This window comes from Dendrobates tinctorius, unplaced genomic scaffold (assembly GCF_039654945.1).
Source record: "Dendrobates tinctorius isolate UK_male_01 unplaced genomic scaffold, ASM3965494v1 ptg000046l, whole genome shotgun sequence".
In the NCBI taxonomy this organism is placed as follows: domain Eukaryota; kingdom Metazoa; phylum Chordata; class Amphibia; order Anura; family Dendrobatidae; genus Dendrobates; species Dendrobates tinctorius.
This window is the reverse complement of record NW_027361714.1, coordinates 1,293,664-1,311,771: the sequence shown is the minus strand read 5'-3', so window position 1 is coordinate 1,311,771 and position 18,108 is coordinate 1,293,664. Positions and strand designations below refer to the sequence as shown.

At 39.6% G+C, this 18,108-nt stretch overlaps 1 protein-coding gene across 1 annotated transcript in view; it reads left to right on the top strand.

Annotated features, from left to right (window-relative positions):
• UST (uronyl 2-sulfotransferase) overlaps positions 1–9,504 on the top strand; it is a 428,747-nt gene extending 419,243 nt beyond the window's left edge. Inside the window, exons 6-8 of the mRNA XM_073575653.1 lie at positions 2,029–2,126; positions 7,624–7,781; positions 8,524–9,504. Coding sequence (XP_073431754.1) covers positions 2,029–2,126; positions 7,624–7,781; positions 8,524–8,813 — 546 coding nt within the window. The 3' untranslated portion in view covers positions 8,814–9,504. The remainder of the gene's footprint in view (positions 1–2,028; positions 2,127–7,623; positions 7,782–8,523) is intronic.
• Positions 9,505–18,108: the final 8,604 nt, after the last annotated feature.

Genomic DNA, 18,108 nt, shown 5'->3' with positions numbered 1-18,108 from the left:
TACCAGCCTGAAAACACCAGCCCCCTGCTGTCAGCTTTAGCAAGGCTGGTTTTCAAAAATGGGGGGGCCCCACTCTGTTTTTTAATTATTTATTTTAATAATTTGAGAAATAAAAACAGCTTGGGGACCCCTCTATTCTTGATAGCCAGCCTTGCTGAAGCTGACAGCTGAGGGTTGCAGCACCCAGCTGTGAGTTTTGCCTGGCTGGTTAGCAAAAATACAGGGGACCCCACTCCGTTTTACTTTTAATTATTTATTTACAGCGCAGCAGCGGCTGATGAATACTCCCATCTGCTGCTCCTGCTCTCACTGTTATTAGCAGCAGGTATCGGATGATGGGATCTGTAGTCCCATCAGCTGACACCAGTGACCGGAGATAAGCTTTATACCTCCGATCACAGCTGACTGCTCACGCTGTTTTTTGACAGCATGGGAATCACAGCTCTCTGACCGGCAGGGATGATTTCACCGACGATCAGGAGCGGTGTTTGCCGCACTGTTATGCAATTGACAGTGCGACAAACAGTTGGTGTTCGGGCAGCCGAACCCGAACAATAACATGGACTTCCTGGTGAAGTACGTGTTCGGTGTCTGTGCCCGAACAGTAGGTGTTCGGTACGGATGCCGAACTTTACTGTTAGGGTTCACCCATCTCTATTGCAGTTTTGATAATACCATTGTTTTACATGCTCCAGATCCATAAGTTCTCTGAATGCTAAATGTTTAACTCTGCCCACATCACTGATTGGCAGGTTCCTGCCTATGCACAGTGTATACAGAAGGCCACTTTTCTCTAGATTTGTGGGAGTGATCCCTTATCCCATGATTTATAGAAGACTCGGTTAATACAACCTGGCTGCAGCTCTTTTGTGTACACTTTCTCATTTTGTTCAAATGACACAAAAAAGAAAAGAATGTAAAAGAAATACTGTATATTACTCTTTCCTATTGCATCTTATTAGACCTTAAGCAGCTTGGATTGTGTGTCTCTCCACTCTTCCTCCAGACTCTGAGACCTTGATTTCCAAGGTCTAATGTGAAGTTTCCACAATCAGTGGTAGTTTCGGGAGCCATGTCATCTGCTGATGTAGGTCTACTGTGTTTTATCAAGACCAAAGTCAAAGTTAATTCTCCAGCAGGACTTGGCACCTGTCCACACTGACAAAAGTACCAATACCTGGTTTACAAACAACCGTATCACTGTGCTTGATTGGCCAAAACTTGCCTGACCTTAACCCCATAGAGAATCTATGGGGTATTGTCAAGAGGCAGATGAGAGACACCAGATCCAACAATGCAGATGAGCTGAAGGCTGCTACCAAAGCAACCTGGGCTTCCATAATACCTCAGCAGTGCCACATGCTGATCGCCTCCATGCCATGCCGCATTGATGCAGTAATTGATGCCAAAGGAGCCTTGACCAAGTATTAAGTGCATTTACTGAACATACATTTCAGTAGGCCAACATTTCGGATTTTAAAATCTTTTTTTTAGCTGGTGTTATAAAGTATTCTAATTTACTGAGATAAGGACTTTTGGGTTTTCATTGGCTGTAAGCCATAATCGTCAACATTAACAGAAATAAACACTTGAAATAGATCACCCTTTTTGTAATGACTCTATATAATATATGAGATTCACTTTTTGTATTGAAGAACAAAATAAATTATATTTTTGATATTCTAATTTTGTGAGATGCACCTTACTGTATGTCCACTAGTGAAAGAAAGTGTCATAGGATGAGTATTGTACCCTTACATTGATATGTGCAGAGATTGATTCAGGAGTGGCACACGTGCGTCATGGATGTCCCAATGTGTCCTTAGTGATATGGCAGCTAGTACAGTATTTATCCATCATTGTTTTTATTCCAATTTAGATACAACCATTAAATGTTGTCCCATCTTTGACATATATGGCAAATAAACAGGTTATGCCATAAATGGCCCATATTACAACACCCATTTATACTTCTGCTCAGCATATGGTTATTTTGCCACTTTTAACAACTTTATTATTTCTTTTTAGGATATTAATGAATGTATTCTGGAAAACTATGGAGAATGTTCCAATCCAAGATTATTTTACATTATACCATATTTTTGTGGACAACATCCTAAATGCAGGTAAAGTCTTACAAGAAAATAATTTCTAGCCTATAAACTTCGAGGAACAGCTGGTTATTTACTAAAAGTTTTGTTTCATCTTGATTCTTTTTTCATTAGGTTATCTGTAGATACGTTATTGTAGTCTTCAATTATTTTTTAATGTATTGGGAAATAAGTTACAGTACTATTAAAGTGCAGGGGTCCCCCAGGCATGATTCCTCTTTATCTGGAGATGAGAGTCACATTAACACTAGAACTACCGGACTTGTCACCCCTCCCCCAAGAACTACCGAATGGAGTCATTTTGACTCCTGGCTTGTTAGAGTTTTTTTGCTCCTGGTCTTGTAACTTTAATTTTGTTTATTATTACTATATTATAAAATAGCAAGAATATCGTCAGGCTTTAGCACACTGCTTCTAGCCATATTAAAAATTAGCAAAATTACAGGCCGTATTCTACAGAAATTATGTAGTCCACTCGAGAGTTCACTGTTTCACTGACGGATGTCCTGTATATGTCCTGTGTATGTCAAGTATATTTGCAAAAATGCTAATTATTCTAAGACAATATTTATTCTAAACTTATTCTAAACATACAAGTAAATGAAAACTAAAAGAAATAATAACATTTAGCAGCAAAGACTAGCAAAATATAGTAGGGAGTCAAAATGACTCCCTTTGGTAATTAAAGGAAAATTTTGAAAAAAAGGTACGGTACTCTTTTTTTTTTTTCAAAAATTATTTATTGTCACAAAATCTTTTTTTTGCATCCTAAATGAGTAAAAGTCACCAAGTCTCAAGCTGGAATTCGGGTAGTCACAGAAGAGAAATAAAAATTACAAGGTGTCAAAATGACTCCTTCGGTAATTCTAGTGTTAAATAAGGCATCTTATGAACTATTTTATGCTCTAAATCTCCGTGCATGTAGTGTACTGCCAGTGTGTTAATATACTCACCTCTCAACATACTCAACCCTCTCCAGTATCCAGTGCCGTTATATTCCTTTTCTGTTCCTTTTCACCTCTCTTCAGACTCTATGGGTCACACTGTGCTCTGTGACCTGGAAGTTGCTTTTATTTTGTAAGCCTATGGAGCGTCAGAACAAAACTTACATGGTAACAGAGACTTTTGGCACACGTGTAGAGCATACAGTGAGTCAGAGTGTCTGAAGAGCGTTGAAATCACCCAGAAGAGGAGCGAAACGGCCCTGGAGGCTGCAGAAGATGGCTATAGGTGAGTATATTAACACACTACACTACATAAAAATACAGTGGCAAAAATAAGTATTTGATACACTGCCAGGTTTCCTCACCTACAAAGAAAGGAGAAGTCTGTAATTTTTATTGGAAGTGCACTTCAACTGTGAGAGACAGAACCTAAAAATAGAAAATCACATCGTATGATTTTTAAATAATTAACCACTTTCCGACGTTGTGCCTAATAATACACCCACGTCGGAATCCCTCCCTTTGATGTGGGCTCTGACGCCGAGCCCACATTTTTCCCGACACGTGTCAGCTGTTTTGAACAGCTGACATGTGCCTCTAACAGCCGCGGGTAGAATCGCCGAATATTCGTCGAACACAGCCAAACGTCATTAGAGTCAATGGGAGTAGACATTACCGAATATGTTCGGAACCAATCATCAAACATTAATTCGGCACGAATAGGGAACCAATATGGCACAAATATGGAAAACTCAGATTCAGCATCCAAATCCGAACAAATTCGCTCAACTCTATTTAAGATTTGACAGATACCAAACATGTATAGGTTCTTTTTTATTGACGTGGTGGAAAAAAATCCAAATTTTGTAAGAAGAAAAAACAAAAAACCTATAGCATCTTCCTTTTTCGGACTCTAGGGTTTATTTTTTGTGCGCCCAGCTGACATTTTTATTGACACCATTTTGGGGTAGATACGATGTTTTGATCACCTGTTATTGCATTTTATTGCAATGTTACAGCTAGCAAAAAAAAATATAATTCTGGCTTTTTTTATTTTTTTTTTCTCAATACACCTTTTACCAATATAATTAGTTTAGTTTGCATTTTAATAAATCGGACATTTCTGAACGCGGCGATACCAAGCGTGCATTCTTTTTTTCATTTTGAATAAGTAATAGGTGGGTAATTTTAACTTTTATAAACTTTTTTCTACTTTTTACTTACTTTAATAGTCCTCTTAGGAGCCTCGAAACTGTGATCATCTAACCGCCTGTGCTACACATAGCAGGACACAGCCACAGGGCCACTTCGTAGGAGATTTGCAGTAGCAAGTGCAGTGGTCTTCTGCAGACCCCCGGCTGTCATGACAACCCATCGGCGCCCTGAGATCACATGACAAGGATGCTGAAGATTAGGTCTTATGACACGCATCCAGTTTGCATGAGTTAAATGCTGCTGTCAGAGATTGACAGTGGAATTTAACATGTGAACAGCCGAGGGTGGATTCCACCTGTGGCTGTTAGAGGCACATGACAGCTGATCAAATCAGCTGTCATGTGCTGGAAAGGATACTGGCTCAGCACCGGTATCCTGGATCAAATGCAGAGACACGACCTATGACTTAGCTATACATCATAGGTCGTGAAGGGGATAAGGTTAAGTTCCCATAATGAGTATCTGATGAGTGTTTTATGTTGCATACTTTCTAGATTTCTGTATCTATTATTTTAATTGTTTTTACATGCATTTATCTCACATTTTTGATGCTGCAGTTTTTGGCTATTTTTGGTATGTCATGTTTTAAATAAAGCTGCTTTGTTTTTGAAACTTTCTGGTATTTGGCTTTTTCAAAACTTTAGTCGTGTGGATGACGAGTGTGTTTAGTTTATTTTTGCAACGAAAATGCATTAGAAATGCATACACGTTTTTTATTTGTGGAAAATTCTCACATAAGCTATGTGTATCTACAAGAGCCCACAAGAGAAATTCACATGACGCGGATGTGAAAAATGCACCACAGGTCAGTTTGTTAAATTATAGAAAGCACAGTGGACTAGAGAGTTATATAAATCTGATCCACTTTGCCGGAAATGTGAGATGCTGTGGTTTTTACACCGCATCTAAAACTTATCATGTGAGTTATCCAGGTTTTTCCCAAAAGTCCGCAGTCACAAATTTATTCTGCAGCAGGACCATGACCCAAAATAGACTGCCAATGTCATTAAGAACAATCTTCAGTTTAAAAAAGAACAAGGAGTCTTGTGAGTGACGATATGGCCCCCATAGAGCGCTGATCTAAACATCATCTAGTAAACGTGGGAATACTGTACATGAAGAGGCAGAAGCAAGCCTAAATCCACAGAAGATCTGTGGTTAGTTCTCAAATGTGTTTGACGCAACCTCCCTGTCAAGTTTTATTCAAAATCTGTGTGCAAGTGTGCGTTGAATAATTAATAGATTGATGCTATTTTGAATGAAAAGAATGGTCACTCCAAGTATAGATTGATTTAAATACTTACTTTGTTTATTCACTTTGCATTTTGTTACTTTACAAAACACTATTTTTTAAAGCATTCTTACTTTTCAGCATTCCTCTTTAATATCTGATTCTATTATTATTACATTAATATATTCATCATTATTATATATGCTGGGCTCGAAGACTTCAGTTCATTCAGATCACAATGGTCACTGTGGAACAAGTTAATACTGTAAAGTATGTCCATGATATTCAATAAAACTTGAAACCAGTTCTGATTCCGCCAAAATGTCAACCAAGAGTATGAAAATAATTAAATTAAATGTATTCACTGTATTGGTTGGCCATTGTTTTCAGTTAATGCCAATGCTGTTTGATACCCTATTAAGGGCCTGTCACACTAAGCGATATCGCTAGCAATATCGCTATAAGGTCACTGGTTTTTGTGACATTATAGCGATATTGCTAGCGATATTGCTATGTCTGATACTTACCTACGACCGGCTCCCCCGCTGGTTATCGCTGATCGCGCGAGAACGTCCTGAGCCGTTTCTCGTCATCAGCTTCCTGCTGGTCTTCCTGCTGGCACCGACGAGTGACGTGTGGACGCGGGCGGGAGCATGTCAGGATCGCCTCGTCTGACAGGTAAGTAGCGACCCCCGTCCCCTGCGATGTCGCTGGTGAGATCTGCCTGTGTGGCAGCTCACTAGCGACCACTTAGCGATGCACCAGCGATCCTGACCGCGTCATATCGCTGGTCGGGATCGCTGGTACATCGCTAAGTGTGACAATACCTTTATGTCTTGCACTGGATTCCATAGCAGTCTAATAAAGTTAGGGAATCTACGAACCCTCAGCCTTCATGAAGGTAAAACTTTTGAAAGTTGTAGCGCTATGTAGGACTGGGCAAAAAAATTGCCTGATGTTTCATTTTGAGAAAATATCAGCAGATAAACTTAAAAAGTTGGTTCTTTCATGTCAAATAAAAATGCTATTACAGGATTATCCAGGGTCATTTTTGATTCTGCTGTCGGTAGTTGTGTAATCCTGGCCTTTTTTGTGTAAACCTTTGAGACTGAGTTCACACGTAGCGTTTTTTTTGCGTTTTCGCGGCGCGATTTTGCCGCGAAAATGCAAAAAAAAAGCATCCCATGCAATCCTATGGCATTCCACACATGCTGTGCTAATACTATGTATTTTTCCGCGACAATTGCATTGAGGAAAAATACGCAGCATGTTCATTCTTTGTGCGGAATCGCGGGAAAATCCACACACATAGGAATGCATTGTTCCGCTTACTTTGCATGTGGCTGTGCCCACTATGTGAAAAGTAAGCGGAACATTTGCTGATGGTACCCACGGTCTGGGTACCTGGGTACCATATCCCTGTTAAAAAAAAGAATTAAAATAAAAAATCATGTTATTCTCACCTTCCGGCAGTCCTCGCAGCATTAGCAGGCCTCAGCGATGCTCCCGGCAAGTTTCGTTCCCAGGCATGCCTTGTGACAATGACCTTTGATGACGGCGCGGTCTCGCAATACCATAGCTCAAAGTTCATTGTCGCCAGGCATCCCTGGGAACGGGACTTGCCGGGAGCATCGAGTTGATCGTGAACGCTGCGCTGGACGCCGGAAGGTGAGAAAAACACCATTTTTTATTTTTTTATTATTTTAAACTTTATATCTTATTACTACTGATGCCGCATAGGCAGCCTCAATAGTAAAAAGTTGTTCACACTAGTCAAACACTATGTTTGACGAGTGTGACCAACCTGTCAATCAGTTTTCCAAGCGATGCTACAGAATTCCACACGTGTGCATATAGCCTTAAAGTGGGACTATTTTGGAGAATTAGATGGGTGTTTTCGGTCAGTGGTCTTCTCAGTTGTCCAGAAGAAAAAGGAATTATGGTATTCCTTGAGTTTTAACAGAATGGCCTTTTTCACAACTATCCTCTCCTAAAGTTCTGTTCATTTTTAAGCTGAAGTAACACTTCTGTTAAAATTGGAGCAATTTTATAGGACACTATAAGTTATTCTGAAAAATATGGCTTATAAATTGCTAATTTCTCCTGTTTGCAATCCCTCTAGGGATCCTGGTGACTGGGCTTTGGAACGTGCAAAGCAGAATGTGAAAGAGAACTTTCTTCTTGTTGGAATTCTAGAGGAGCTTGAAGATGTGCTGCTCTTGTTGGAACGATTTTTACCTCACTACTTCAAGGATGTCATGAGCATTTATAAAAATCCAGGTACTTGAAATTTTTGTTCTTCTTATATATCACATTTTTACATGGAATATATGAGTGCCATTTCTGCTTGTCCAAACTCAAACGTATAATTAGTAAAGATGGCCTCAGTGGCAGATCCAGCTAATTTTGGAGAAATCTGAAGAAAAACTGAAGTCTGTGGGTAAAAAGCGTAATAATCTGAAGATAAATATTTGATATCTATGGCCACAGACTCCTGGTTTTGGCTTACAAATACTGATGTAAAATACTGACAAAATTATGAATGTGTGAAGGTGGCCTAAAAAGAACAGAACATGTCCAAGATGTGGAGAATTTGCTCAATTCTTGGTACTTCCTAATAAATTGACCAAGAAAAACATATGCAATACCTTAATTAATCCATTACCGATCCTGTATCTGGAATTAGATAATTAAAAATATAAAAAAATTGGAGTAAAATGAAAACATCCTTCTTCACTCTAACAACTATGTAAGCTCGCTTCACACCATCATGGGGACTTCTTTTTTTCTCCAATAAGTCTCTAATAATTCAGCGGTTTACAGTAGGAGCCAAACACACCATTTCTAATAATATCCTATTGGAAAAATATTTTATAGCAAAAAAAATAAAATGCCCCAAAAGTGTCCTTATCCTTTAAGCTATGTTTGATGGCAATAGGTAACTGAGTCTGTTTTGTTCACAACTTTTTCATGGTCTTGTTATCTTCAACCAATTTTATGTATTTGTGTATTCCTTCTTCAGACCACAGAAAGCTTGGAAATCTGACAGTGACGGTGAAGAAAATTTTCCCATCTGCAAATGCCCTACAAGTTCTCTACCAGCGCATGAAATACGAATATGAATTTTATAACTACGTCAAAGAACAATTCCATTTGGTGAAGCGAAAATTTGGGCTTAAATCACATGTTAAAACCACCAACAGTCAAGAAATCTATGTCCCAGTACCCATCCCTATGGAAACAGAAGAACCCATAGAAGATGAAGAAGAGCAAGATGACGAGAAGTGGTTAGAGGACATTTACAAAAGATGATACCCCAGTTGTAGCCTCACAACCATGTTGATAATGTCTAGTTCCATTTCTTAAGCTTTTTTTTATTGTTCAAAAAAATTCTTAAGGAACATGGTTAATGCGAAACTGCATTAACACTTTCCCACATGTTGGGTATTAAGGAAATACTTGTGCCCGATTTTGCGGGTTGTGTTTACTTTGAATTTTATGTTCAGTGAGATTACTAGGAGTGCTGAGGGATAAGAGACGCAGCACAAGGACTAGAGCTTTTTGCCAGTATTTGCAGGAAAGTTTTATTTGTTTTATCAGCATTTGCAGAATGATGATTGTGTTGGAGAGATACATTGTGACGTACTCTGCCTTTGTTCATATGATGTTTTGCACTTACATTGTGTTACACAGCAGTTGTAGCCAATGCAATCCAGGAGCTTCAAGCACACTGCTACAGATAGGAGAGCTATGACATGCTTTCATATGTCCTTCTCTTTGTCATCAGAGAAACACTTGATGCAACATGCACAATGGACTGACTTCTCATTGAACCACATGCTGAATCATTTATGGCTGTATGACATGCAGCATTTTACTTTTTAAGCACTTAAATATGATTCCCCCCCCCCGCTTCTCTCCCAGGTTGAACTAAACCTAAGACCTTAGCTTTGGAAATGTTTAATTACCCAGTGAGATGCTAATACATTGAGAACTCTTGTTATTTTTAGAAGCCATTTTTTTTAAGAATCATAAGTTTACATCCATTTCCATAAAACAGGGCAAGCAACCTTAACAGGAAGCCAACAACAAGATTTACTCCCATAAAATGTTATGTGTTCTGTATCAGACTCCTTTTGATATTTGTAACCATGTCCTTATTATAACTATGTGGGCGTGTTTTTTCTACAAAACTGAAGTTATATATTGATGTTTCTCGCCATCCTAGTCTGGGTGCGCCATCACTCATCTCTGCTCTTTGCTGGCATCAATCCCCCCAGCAGTGTGATACATTAGCGAGAACAGGGAGGAGGAGAACATGTCATCCCTCTGCTCCACCTCTCTGTTCTCTCTACACACACTGTTTTTTTCAGTTAATCTATGGGAGGTATGATGCCAGCAAAGTGCGGAGATGAGAGACGGCGCTTCTAGACTAGTCCGGGTACAGAAAAGCCAATATTAAACTTCATTATTGCAGTAAATACAAAAACACAGTTATAATAATGACATTGCACCAAACATTAGGAGACTGGTTCAACAGTCCCAACACTTTATGGGGGCAAATCTTGCTGTTAGTATCCCTCTAATTTTAAGGAGATCTACTGTTGGAACTCGGGAGGAACTTGAGATTTACTTGATACTGAGTTGTGACAGGTTTGTGTGGTAAAATAGTGTTTAGCTTATCAGAGTCTTTGCTATGGTCTTAAAATGCATTCTTCCTGGATAGACACTACTTTATAAATTAAATTAAAAGGTATTCCCGTCTCCAAGATCCTATCCCACTATATAGTAGGTGTAATAATATTAGCAAATACCTCCAATTTGAAATTTAGTATAGTTTTTCAGATTCGCTATGTCTCTTTCCTTATGCGCAAGCATTGCAAGACCTTAGATATCCATTGTTATGACCACTAGGAACTAACTAATTGTCACCATATCAGTGGTTGTAACCATGGATACCTAAGGTCCTGCAATGCCTATACATGAGGAAAGTGACATACTGAATCAGAAAAACAATACTACGGTATATTTCTAGTTGGAGGTATTTGCTAATATTATTATTACACCAACTACATATTGGGATAGGATCTTTAGAGATGAGAATACCTCTTTAAGCTTTACAGAACATGCAGCAGAAAATATCACTGATAGAGGCTATAACAGGCAGAATATGCCCAGAGACTCACAGCTAACATCGTCTCAGGTGGGAGTCACTTTCCGCATCTTCTCCATTTTGTTTAGACCACAAGGAATTTCTTCAGAATTCTCCATTATTATTTCCACCTTCTTAAAATAAACTGCCCATCCTAGTGCTTGAACAGTGCCATTCTGCTGCTGTCCTTAGGGCTCATACTCACTTGCGAGAGACTTGCATGATTCTCGTGCGAGTCTCTTGCATGAAAACCTGGCACTGCTGCCGGCACTTGGACAGGAGCGTGCGGCTGCATAGAAATACATGTAGCCGTACGCTCCAGTCCGAGTGCCGGCAGCAGTGCCAGGTTTGCATGCGAGAGACTCGTATGAGAATCGTGCGAGTTTCTCGCAAGTGAGTATAAGCCCTTAAGGTCGGTTTCACACGTCCTCATATTTCTGGTACCGGAAAAAAATGGTAACGGAGATGTTAGTGTCCATGTGTGTAATACTTGCGGCACACGTGTGGCAACCGTGTGCCGCATCAGTATCACACGGACGAAGCGTTAAACTAAGCGCTGTTCCTCGGCGTCAGGTGCTGAAGATGGCTCTCTTCATTCTCCCCTGCTCTGCCAGCCATCAGCAAAAGCAGAGCAGAATGATGAGAGTTGTATTCAACTGCCTGCTGTCATTGTTCTCATTGTAATAGAACTCTCATCATTCACCCCTGCTTGCGCTGATCGCCAGCAGAGCAGGGGAGAATTATGAGAGCCGTCTTCAGCACCCGGCGCCGGGGAACAGCACTTACTTTACCGCTTCTTCTCAGGCGCCTGGACGTGTCAAACGAATGACATCCCAGTGTGTCATCCGTGTGCACATGTACGGGACATTTTGCGACCCGTACTGCCGGTAAAAACCGGACATGTCTACGTGTAGGTCACACAGTCACACGGTCCATGGAATCACATGGACATGTGCACAGCAACGTAGATTTCAATGGGTCTACGTGTGTCAGTGTCTCTGGTACTTGTGAAAACTGTCACCACACGTACCGGAGACACAGACATGTGAAAGAGCCCTAATACTGTGCCTGCTGTATTACTTAGTGCTGCCCCTATTCTTCACTGCAAAGATAATAGTGGCCTAACCATAGTCACTCCAAAAATACTTGTTGATAGAACTATTCCTTATAGAAAACTGTCACTAATTCCTTTTATTGCAGAATTTGCTGTGTGGAAATAAGGCTGATTTCACTTTGCCATTACCACTATATTTGACTGGACACATCACATATTACTGTACGGGTGCTTTCCCACATGATTTAAAAGTCTACCCACTGAATTATAGCCTATATACATTGAAAAATACAGTGATACAGTGTCAAACGTTGCTCAGAAATGACCATGTTTAAAGAAAAAATGAATTGATCCCCTTTTATACATTTGCCTTGTACATCTGCATCTTTCCCGAGATAAATGGCAAACATAGGGCTCTAACATGATATGAGCAGTGCAGTGTTACATAGGGATAATCTGACTAAAGGAGGGTGGGACTATGATTATAGCATTATGCAACCTGACAAAACTTTTTTTTATCATGTGGAGTATTTTTAGTTAGAGAGGACAGACATACAGGTTTGGTATATACTCCCCCATTAGCTGCCATTTTGAGAACTGAAGAACTGTTCCCTGTTACATACCCACTTACACATCTTTACATCTATGAGAAGCCTTTTTGTTTTATACCCCCTTTTTATCTGACATAGTATTGAATACTTTTGAGAAATCAAGATTTATGACATCCTATGAATCAACCCTCTTGAATCTAGAACTAATTTTCTCACAGAAGTCAGATTGATCCCTCAAAAACTTATGTTAATGCAGTTTTATACATTTTTGTGTGAGTTATTGCAGGGATGTACATATTAGAAAATCCTTCAAACAAATCACCCACAATAGAAGTTAAAAATGATTCTTCACACATCCGAATGAGAGTAGTGTTACCAGGTTCGGGCACACTGACCTAGGCTTGGGAGCTTTCTCTCTATACCAATCTCAGCGTTCACACCAGTTTCTAAAACATATCTGTTGTACAGATTGAGTTCAATAATATGAGGTTTTCTGAACTTGTTATTACTTTGGCTGTTTTACATGGGTAATTTTTACTGTATACTTGCATAAAAGATGGCAACTTGTATGTGAAAAATGTAAGCGCCACAAGCACTTAAGGGGGACTTTTTCAAAGTTTTTTTTCAACTTTTAGAGTTTTAAAATTTTACAAATGTTTGCATACTCAACATTTACACCCAGAAATCCAACTTTAGTCCCTCAGATTTTTTAAAAAAAATAGCGGATGAAGGTGTGTGGTCAACTGTGCTTTAACAGATTTACTATAATTTATGACAGAAATTGGCTAAACTTTTAGTGCAAATGAATGCATAACCTCCCCACATATCCGTTTAGACTGGAATATAACCTGCCAGACAAAGTAAATCTCCCCCGGCAGATAACCATAGTAAGTAATAGTCCGGGGTTACACATGCGAGAACTCGCACGAGACTCGCATCTCAATACCCGGTACTGCCGCCGGCACTCGGGACCGGAGCGTTCAGCTGCATGGAAATACATGCAGCTGAGCGCTCCGGTCCAAGTGCCAGCGGCAGTGCCGGGTATTGAGGAGAGAGACACGTGCGAGTTTCTCACATGTGTGACCCTGGCCATAGAGAGCTGCTGTGAGATGACACAAGCAGGGAAAGTATCAGGCCTCATTCAGATGTCAGGTTTTTTTCTCATACATGAACAAATGGACTGATTTCCATCAGTGTGTTGGATCAGATGTAAATCACTGCTTGGTCAATGTTTCTGAGTCTCACGGACCAGAGCGATGGATCCAATTTTTAAATCTGATGTGTGTGAATCTCTATGTGTCAGTGTGCTCTCCAAGAAAAAACAAACACTAGGACTTGTCACCTGCATGTGTGAATATAGCCTGAGTTTGCTGTCTGAGTTTTTCACAGACCCATACATTGTCAAATTTAATCTGTGACTCTGATCAATAACAGACAAGTATAAATTTTAGTATTTTTTTTTTTGTGGACTCTTGGTCCACAAAAAAAAACAGACGTTTGAACAGCCAGTTAGATTATAATGGGTACGTATTCTATCCGTGACAAACACGTATGTGAAAAACCAGCGTCTGAATTAGTCCTCATTCACAAACCATTTATCTGGGCTGTTTGTATTCCATATAAGATCTAGTCCCTATTGCTTGTTGCACCTTTTTTAGATTTTTGCTTTGCTTGTTTAAAGTTAGGTGTTTTGAATTAAGAAAAAAATGTTTTAAGAAGTGTTGTTAAACAGAACCTGTCATCAGGATTTTGCTAAGTAACTACAGGCATTGTCATGTTGGCCTTGTTATACTGATTAAAATGGCGGCCTGTGGACAGGTCCTTCCATGGTTTCTCTGGCTTAGAGCAGGAAGATAACTCTGCCTACAGTCCCACCCCGAAGCTCGGGCATATTATTAACTGAAAACGTCTAACACTGATTTCACAAGAACCACAAGACGGATTTATTCACCCCAAGTATCCTTCTAATCAGTGTAAAAACTCCAACATGTCAATGCCTGTAGGTTACTTAGCAAAATCCTGCTGACAGGTTCACTTTAAAACTGCTTCTATGAATAGTCAACATGTGTAAATTTTGTGTGAACACAATATTATGTGCTTTTTGTGTGGCTGAACAAATCTAAATTTCCATTCACTCACAGATAGCAATTGGCTGATGCTTCTTTTGTTAATCAAATCAATAGATGTGAATCTGGACAATAAACACTGACCAACTCACATAACATGAACCATAAAACAATTGGTTTCGTTTAAAAACTATTTTTTTATTAATATATATTATAAAATTAATGAACCAATTAGCAACAAAATCATATATAAGGTGCCTCAAAAAATAGAGAGGAAATACAGTCACCACATTACTTATATGTACATTTGGACCATTCACCATAGATGTAACCCAAACAAGGATATATTACTCATTTACACAGTTCAAGTGCAGTTAGAAAATTATCAAAATAATACCCATATTGGGCATCTTCTCAGGGCCTATTTGCAAGTGACAGCATGAATCACTGTACATATGAATTCAAAATGTCTTTTGTTAAACAGAATAGTAACATAAAATCACCTGCTATAGATAATGTATACATAGGATCTCTATAAATAGCTTAACATGCAGAGTGTAGGTACTATTGCATTGCATGTCTGCACTAATCGAGAAGAATATAGGTGCTATTGCGCTAATTGCCTGCACAAAATTTATTGCTTCTGCCTTTTAATGGTACGCCTGAACATAAATAGTAATTACCTAAGCAAGAAATAGGTCCGTTTGGGTTCGACTAAAGTGTCTTATGTTAGACAGAATAGTAACCTGCTATAGATAATATGTATATAGGATCTCTATAAAACGCTTAACATGCAGAGTGTAGGTACTATTGCACTGCATGTCTGCACTAATCAAGGAGAATAGATGCTATTGGACTAATTACCTACACAAAATTTGTTGCTTCTGCCATTTAATGCTAAGCCTGAACATAAAGAGATCACAAATGGTAATTACCCAAGCAAAAAGTAGGTCCGTTTGGGTCCAACTAAAGTGCCGAGTGCCGTGGCGTCTTTCCCTCACCCCAACGCACGTTTCGTCATTTCTTCCTCAGGGGGCGTGTATAAGACTGGGGGATCACATGGTATTAAATACAGCAGACTAGCCAATCACCACTGAATAAGCGGTTGATATGACCACATATTTCAATTCTTCAGTGTATGATAAAGTGCTAAGGTGCTGTCCATAAGCCTTCATTTCTTCATCAAAGACCATGTTCAGAGGAAATGTTCAAAAACCATAAGAGAATATGGAAAATGCAAGATAGATATCATCCCATAGGCAAATAGGCCCTGAGAAGATGCCCAATATGGGTATTATTTTGATAATTTTCTAACTGCACTTAACTGTGTAAATGAGTAATATATCCTTGTTTGGGTTACATCTATGGTGAATGGTCCAAACGTACATATAAGTAATGTGGTGACTGTATTTCCTCTCTATTTTTTGAGGCACCTTTATTTATGATTTTGTTGCTAATTGGTTCATTAATTTTATAACATAAATAAAAAAATTGTTTTTAAACTCAACCAATTGTTTTATGGTTCATGTTATGTGAGTTGGTCAGTGTTTATTATCCAGATTCACATTTATTGATTTGATGTTCTGTTTGGACCCATTTGATACTGTAAGGACTTTCTATATTGATATTCCTTTTTTTTTGTTAATGTAAAAAGTATTTACGCACAAGCGCTTGTGTGAACTGCTTATAATGAAATGCTGGCTGCAGATTTTGCAGAGCATAACTGGAAGGTTGTTTTTTTACAGTATACAATTCTATGTGCTTTGTTTAAGTTTGGTTGTCACAGAGTCAATTTTCTGTAGCCAATTTGTTTTTTAACCATAGAAACTAAGTGGCTTGACTGGCAACTATACCAACCAATCAAAGGCTGTTTTAGTGATGGACTGGATTTCCCTCTACCTGTTACCATCCCATTTAAACGTACATTGTCCCAATTATTCCCAATTCAAAATGTAACTTACTGCTTTAGAAGAAACTTGTCAACCTGCCTAACCATAGGAATCATGAAATATCAACAGGTGACTTCAATATAGTGAATTTCTGCAGGATTTCAGAAAAAAAACTAGTTTCAGATAGAAACAGCTATAAGGCCACATTCACACGTTCAGAATTTCATCAGCATTTCACTGTTCGTCCTTTGTAGTCGGAGATGATCATGACTTCAAGGTTAGAGACGGATCGGTGGCTGTGGGTCTGCAGGTGACTGATTATGCCAATCTGGGCCCTGAAGCTTCTCCCACATACGTGACATAACTAGATGTGGTCAGAACAGTAGACGCCACTTGTGCCCTGAGTACAGCTCACTTTCTTTCTGCTTCAAAGATTCTCTTGTCTTCAGGTGTACGTGCTCCTGAGGTGATGAAGCCCTTGCCAAGCTGGATGGTCCAAGACTAGCTTCTCCCATTCACTGATGTTGACTCCCAGGTTTTTGAGAGACACTTTAAGGCCGGGTCAGACTTGCAAGAAACTCACACGAGTCTCACACATCAATACCCGGCACTGCCGCCGGCACTCTGGACTGGAGCGTTTAGCTGCATCGAAATACATGCAGCTGATCACTCTGATCCGACTCTCGGTGATAGTGCCTGGTATTGACTTGCGAGACTATTGCGAGTTTCTCGCAAGTCTAAGCCCTGCCTAAGGCAGACTTCTGCTCCCTGACTCACTCACACAGTTCTCCATATATCAGTTGTTAGACAATCGGCTGTCTGGCATTCTGTCCGCGTGTCTGGTCCTCCCGTCTTGGTCTTTTAGCAGGAGATTGTAAACCCTGGAGAGCTCAGCTTGTCCCAGGATTTTCCATCTTTATTTGTAAGCCAAAACCAAGAAAGCAACAGTCAGAGAAAAGATATAATAGAAACAGATCACCATTTCTGCATTTTTCATCCACTGCTGACCACAATACTGAACGCGGGAACATAGTCTAAGGAGGAGCTCCCACTGAGCAGATCCCACTGTGTTTTCTCTGCAAAGCTTGGCATAATTGTAAGGTTTCTCAGTATACGGAGATAGGACTGAGAGCTGAGCTGCACCATTTCTACTATTTCTGAAACAGGGTTTTCTTTGAAATATTGCAGGGTTTCAGAGTAAAACAAAGTTCATCACGTTGTTATTTCAGGATGGCCATGGTTACGGCATCATACAAATGTTGGCAGGTTCATTTTAGCAGAAAGAAAACTTTCATTCAAATCTTCATATAAAGTTTAGTTTCAGTCAGTCACACACATCTTGAAAGCCTTTTCTAGACGCTTTATGAAAATTGCATTCAGAATAGTCTTTTCCTGGATGTAAGGCTGGTTTCACATTTGCGTTTTTTAGCGCTGGAAAAAAACGCATATGTGCGCATGCGTTTTTTCCCCTATATTTAACATGGGTGCGCATACCTGCGCGCTTGTAAGCGCATGTATGCGATTTTCATGCGCTGCGTTTTTTTGGGGTGTGCGTTTGTATTTTCCAGACGCAGCATGTTGCATTTTTTGGCCCTGCAAAAAAGCGCATGCGCACATATGCGCACGTTTTGCGCTAAAAATGGCCATTATAGCCTATGGATGCGCATATGTGCGCACTGGCATGCTCATGTATGCGTTTTTTTGCATATGCGTTTTTTTTTTTTAACCATGGAATTTAGGGGTTTGGGTTAGAGTTAGGGTTAGTTAAGGGGGTTTAGGGTTAGGGTCAGGGTTAGGGTTGGGGTTTGGGTCAGGGTTAGGGTTAAGTATGGTTTGGTTAAGGGTTAGGGTCAGGATTAGGGTTAAGTATGGTTTGGTTAAGGGTTAGGGTCAGG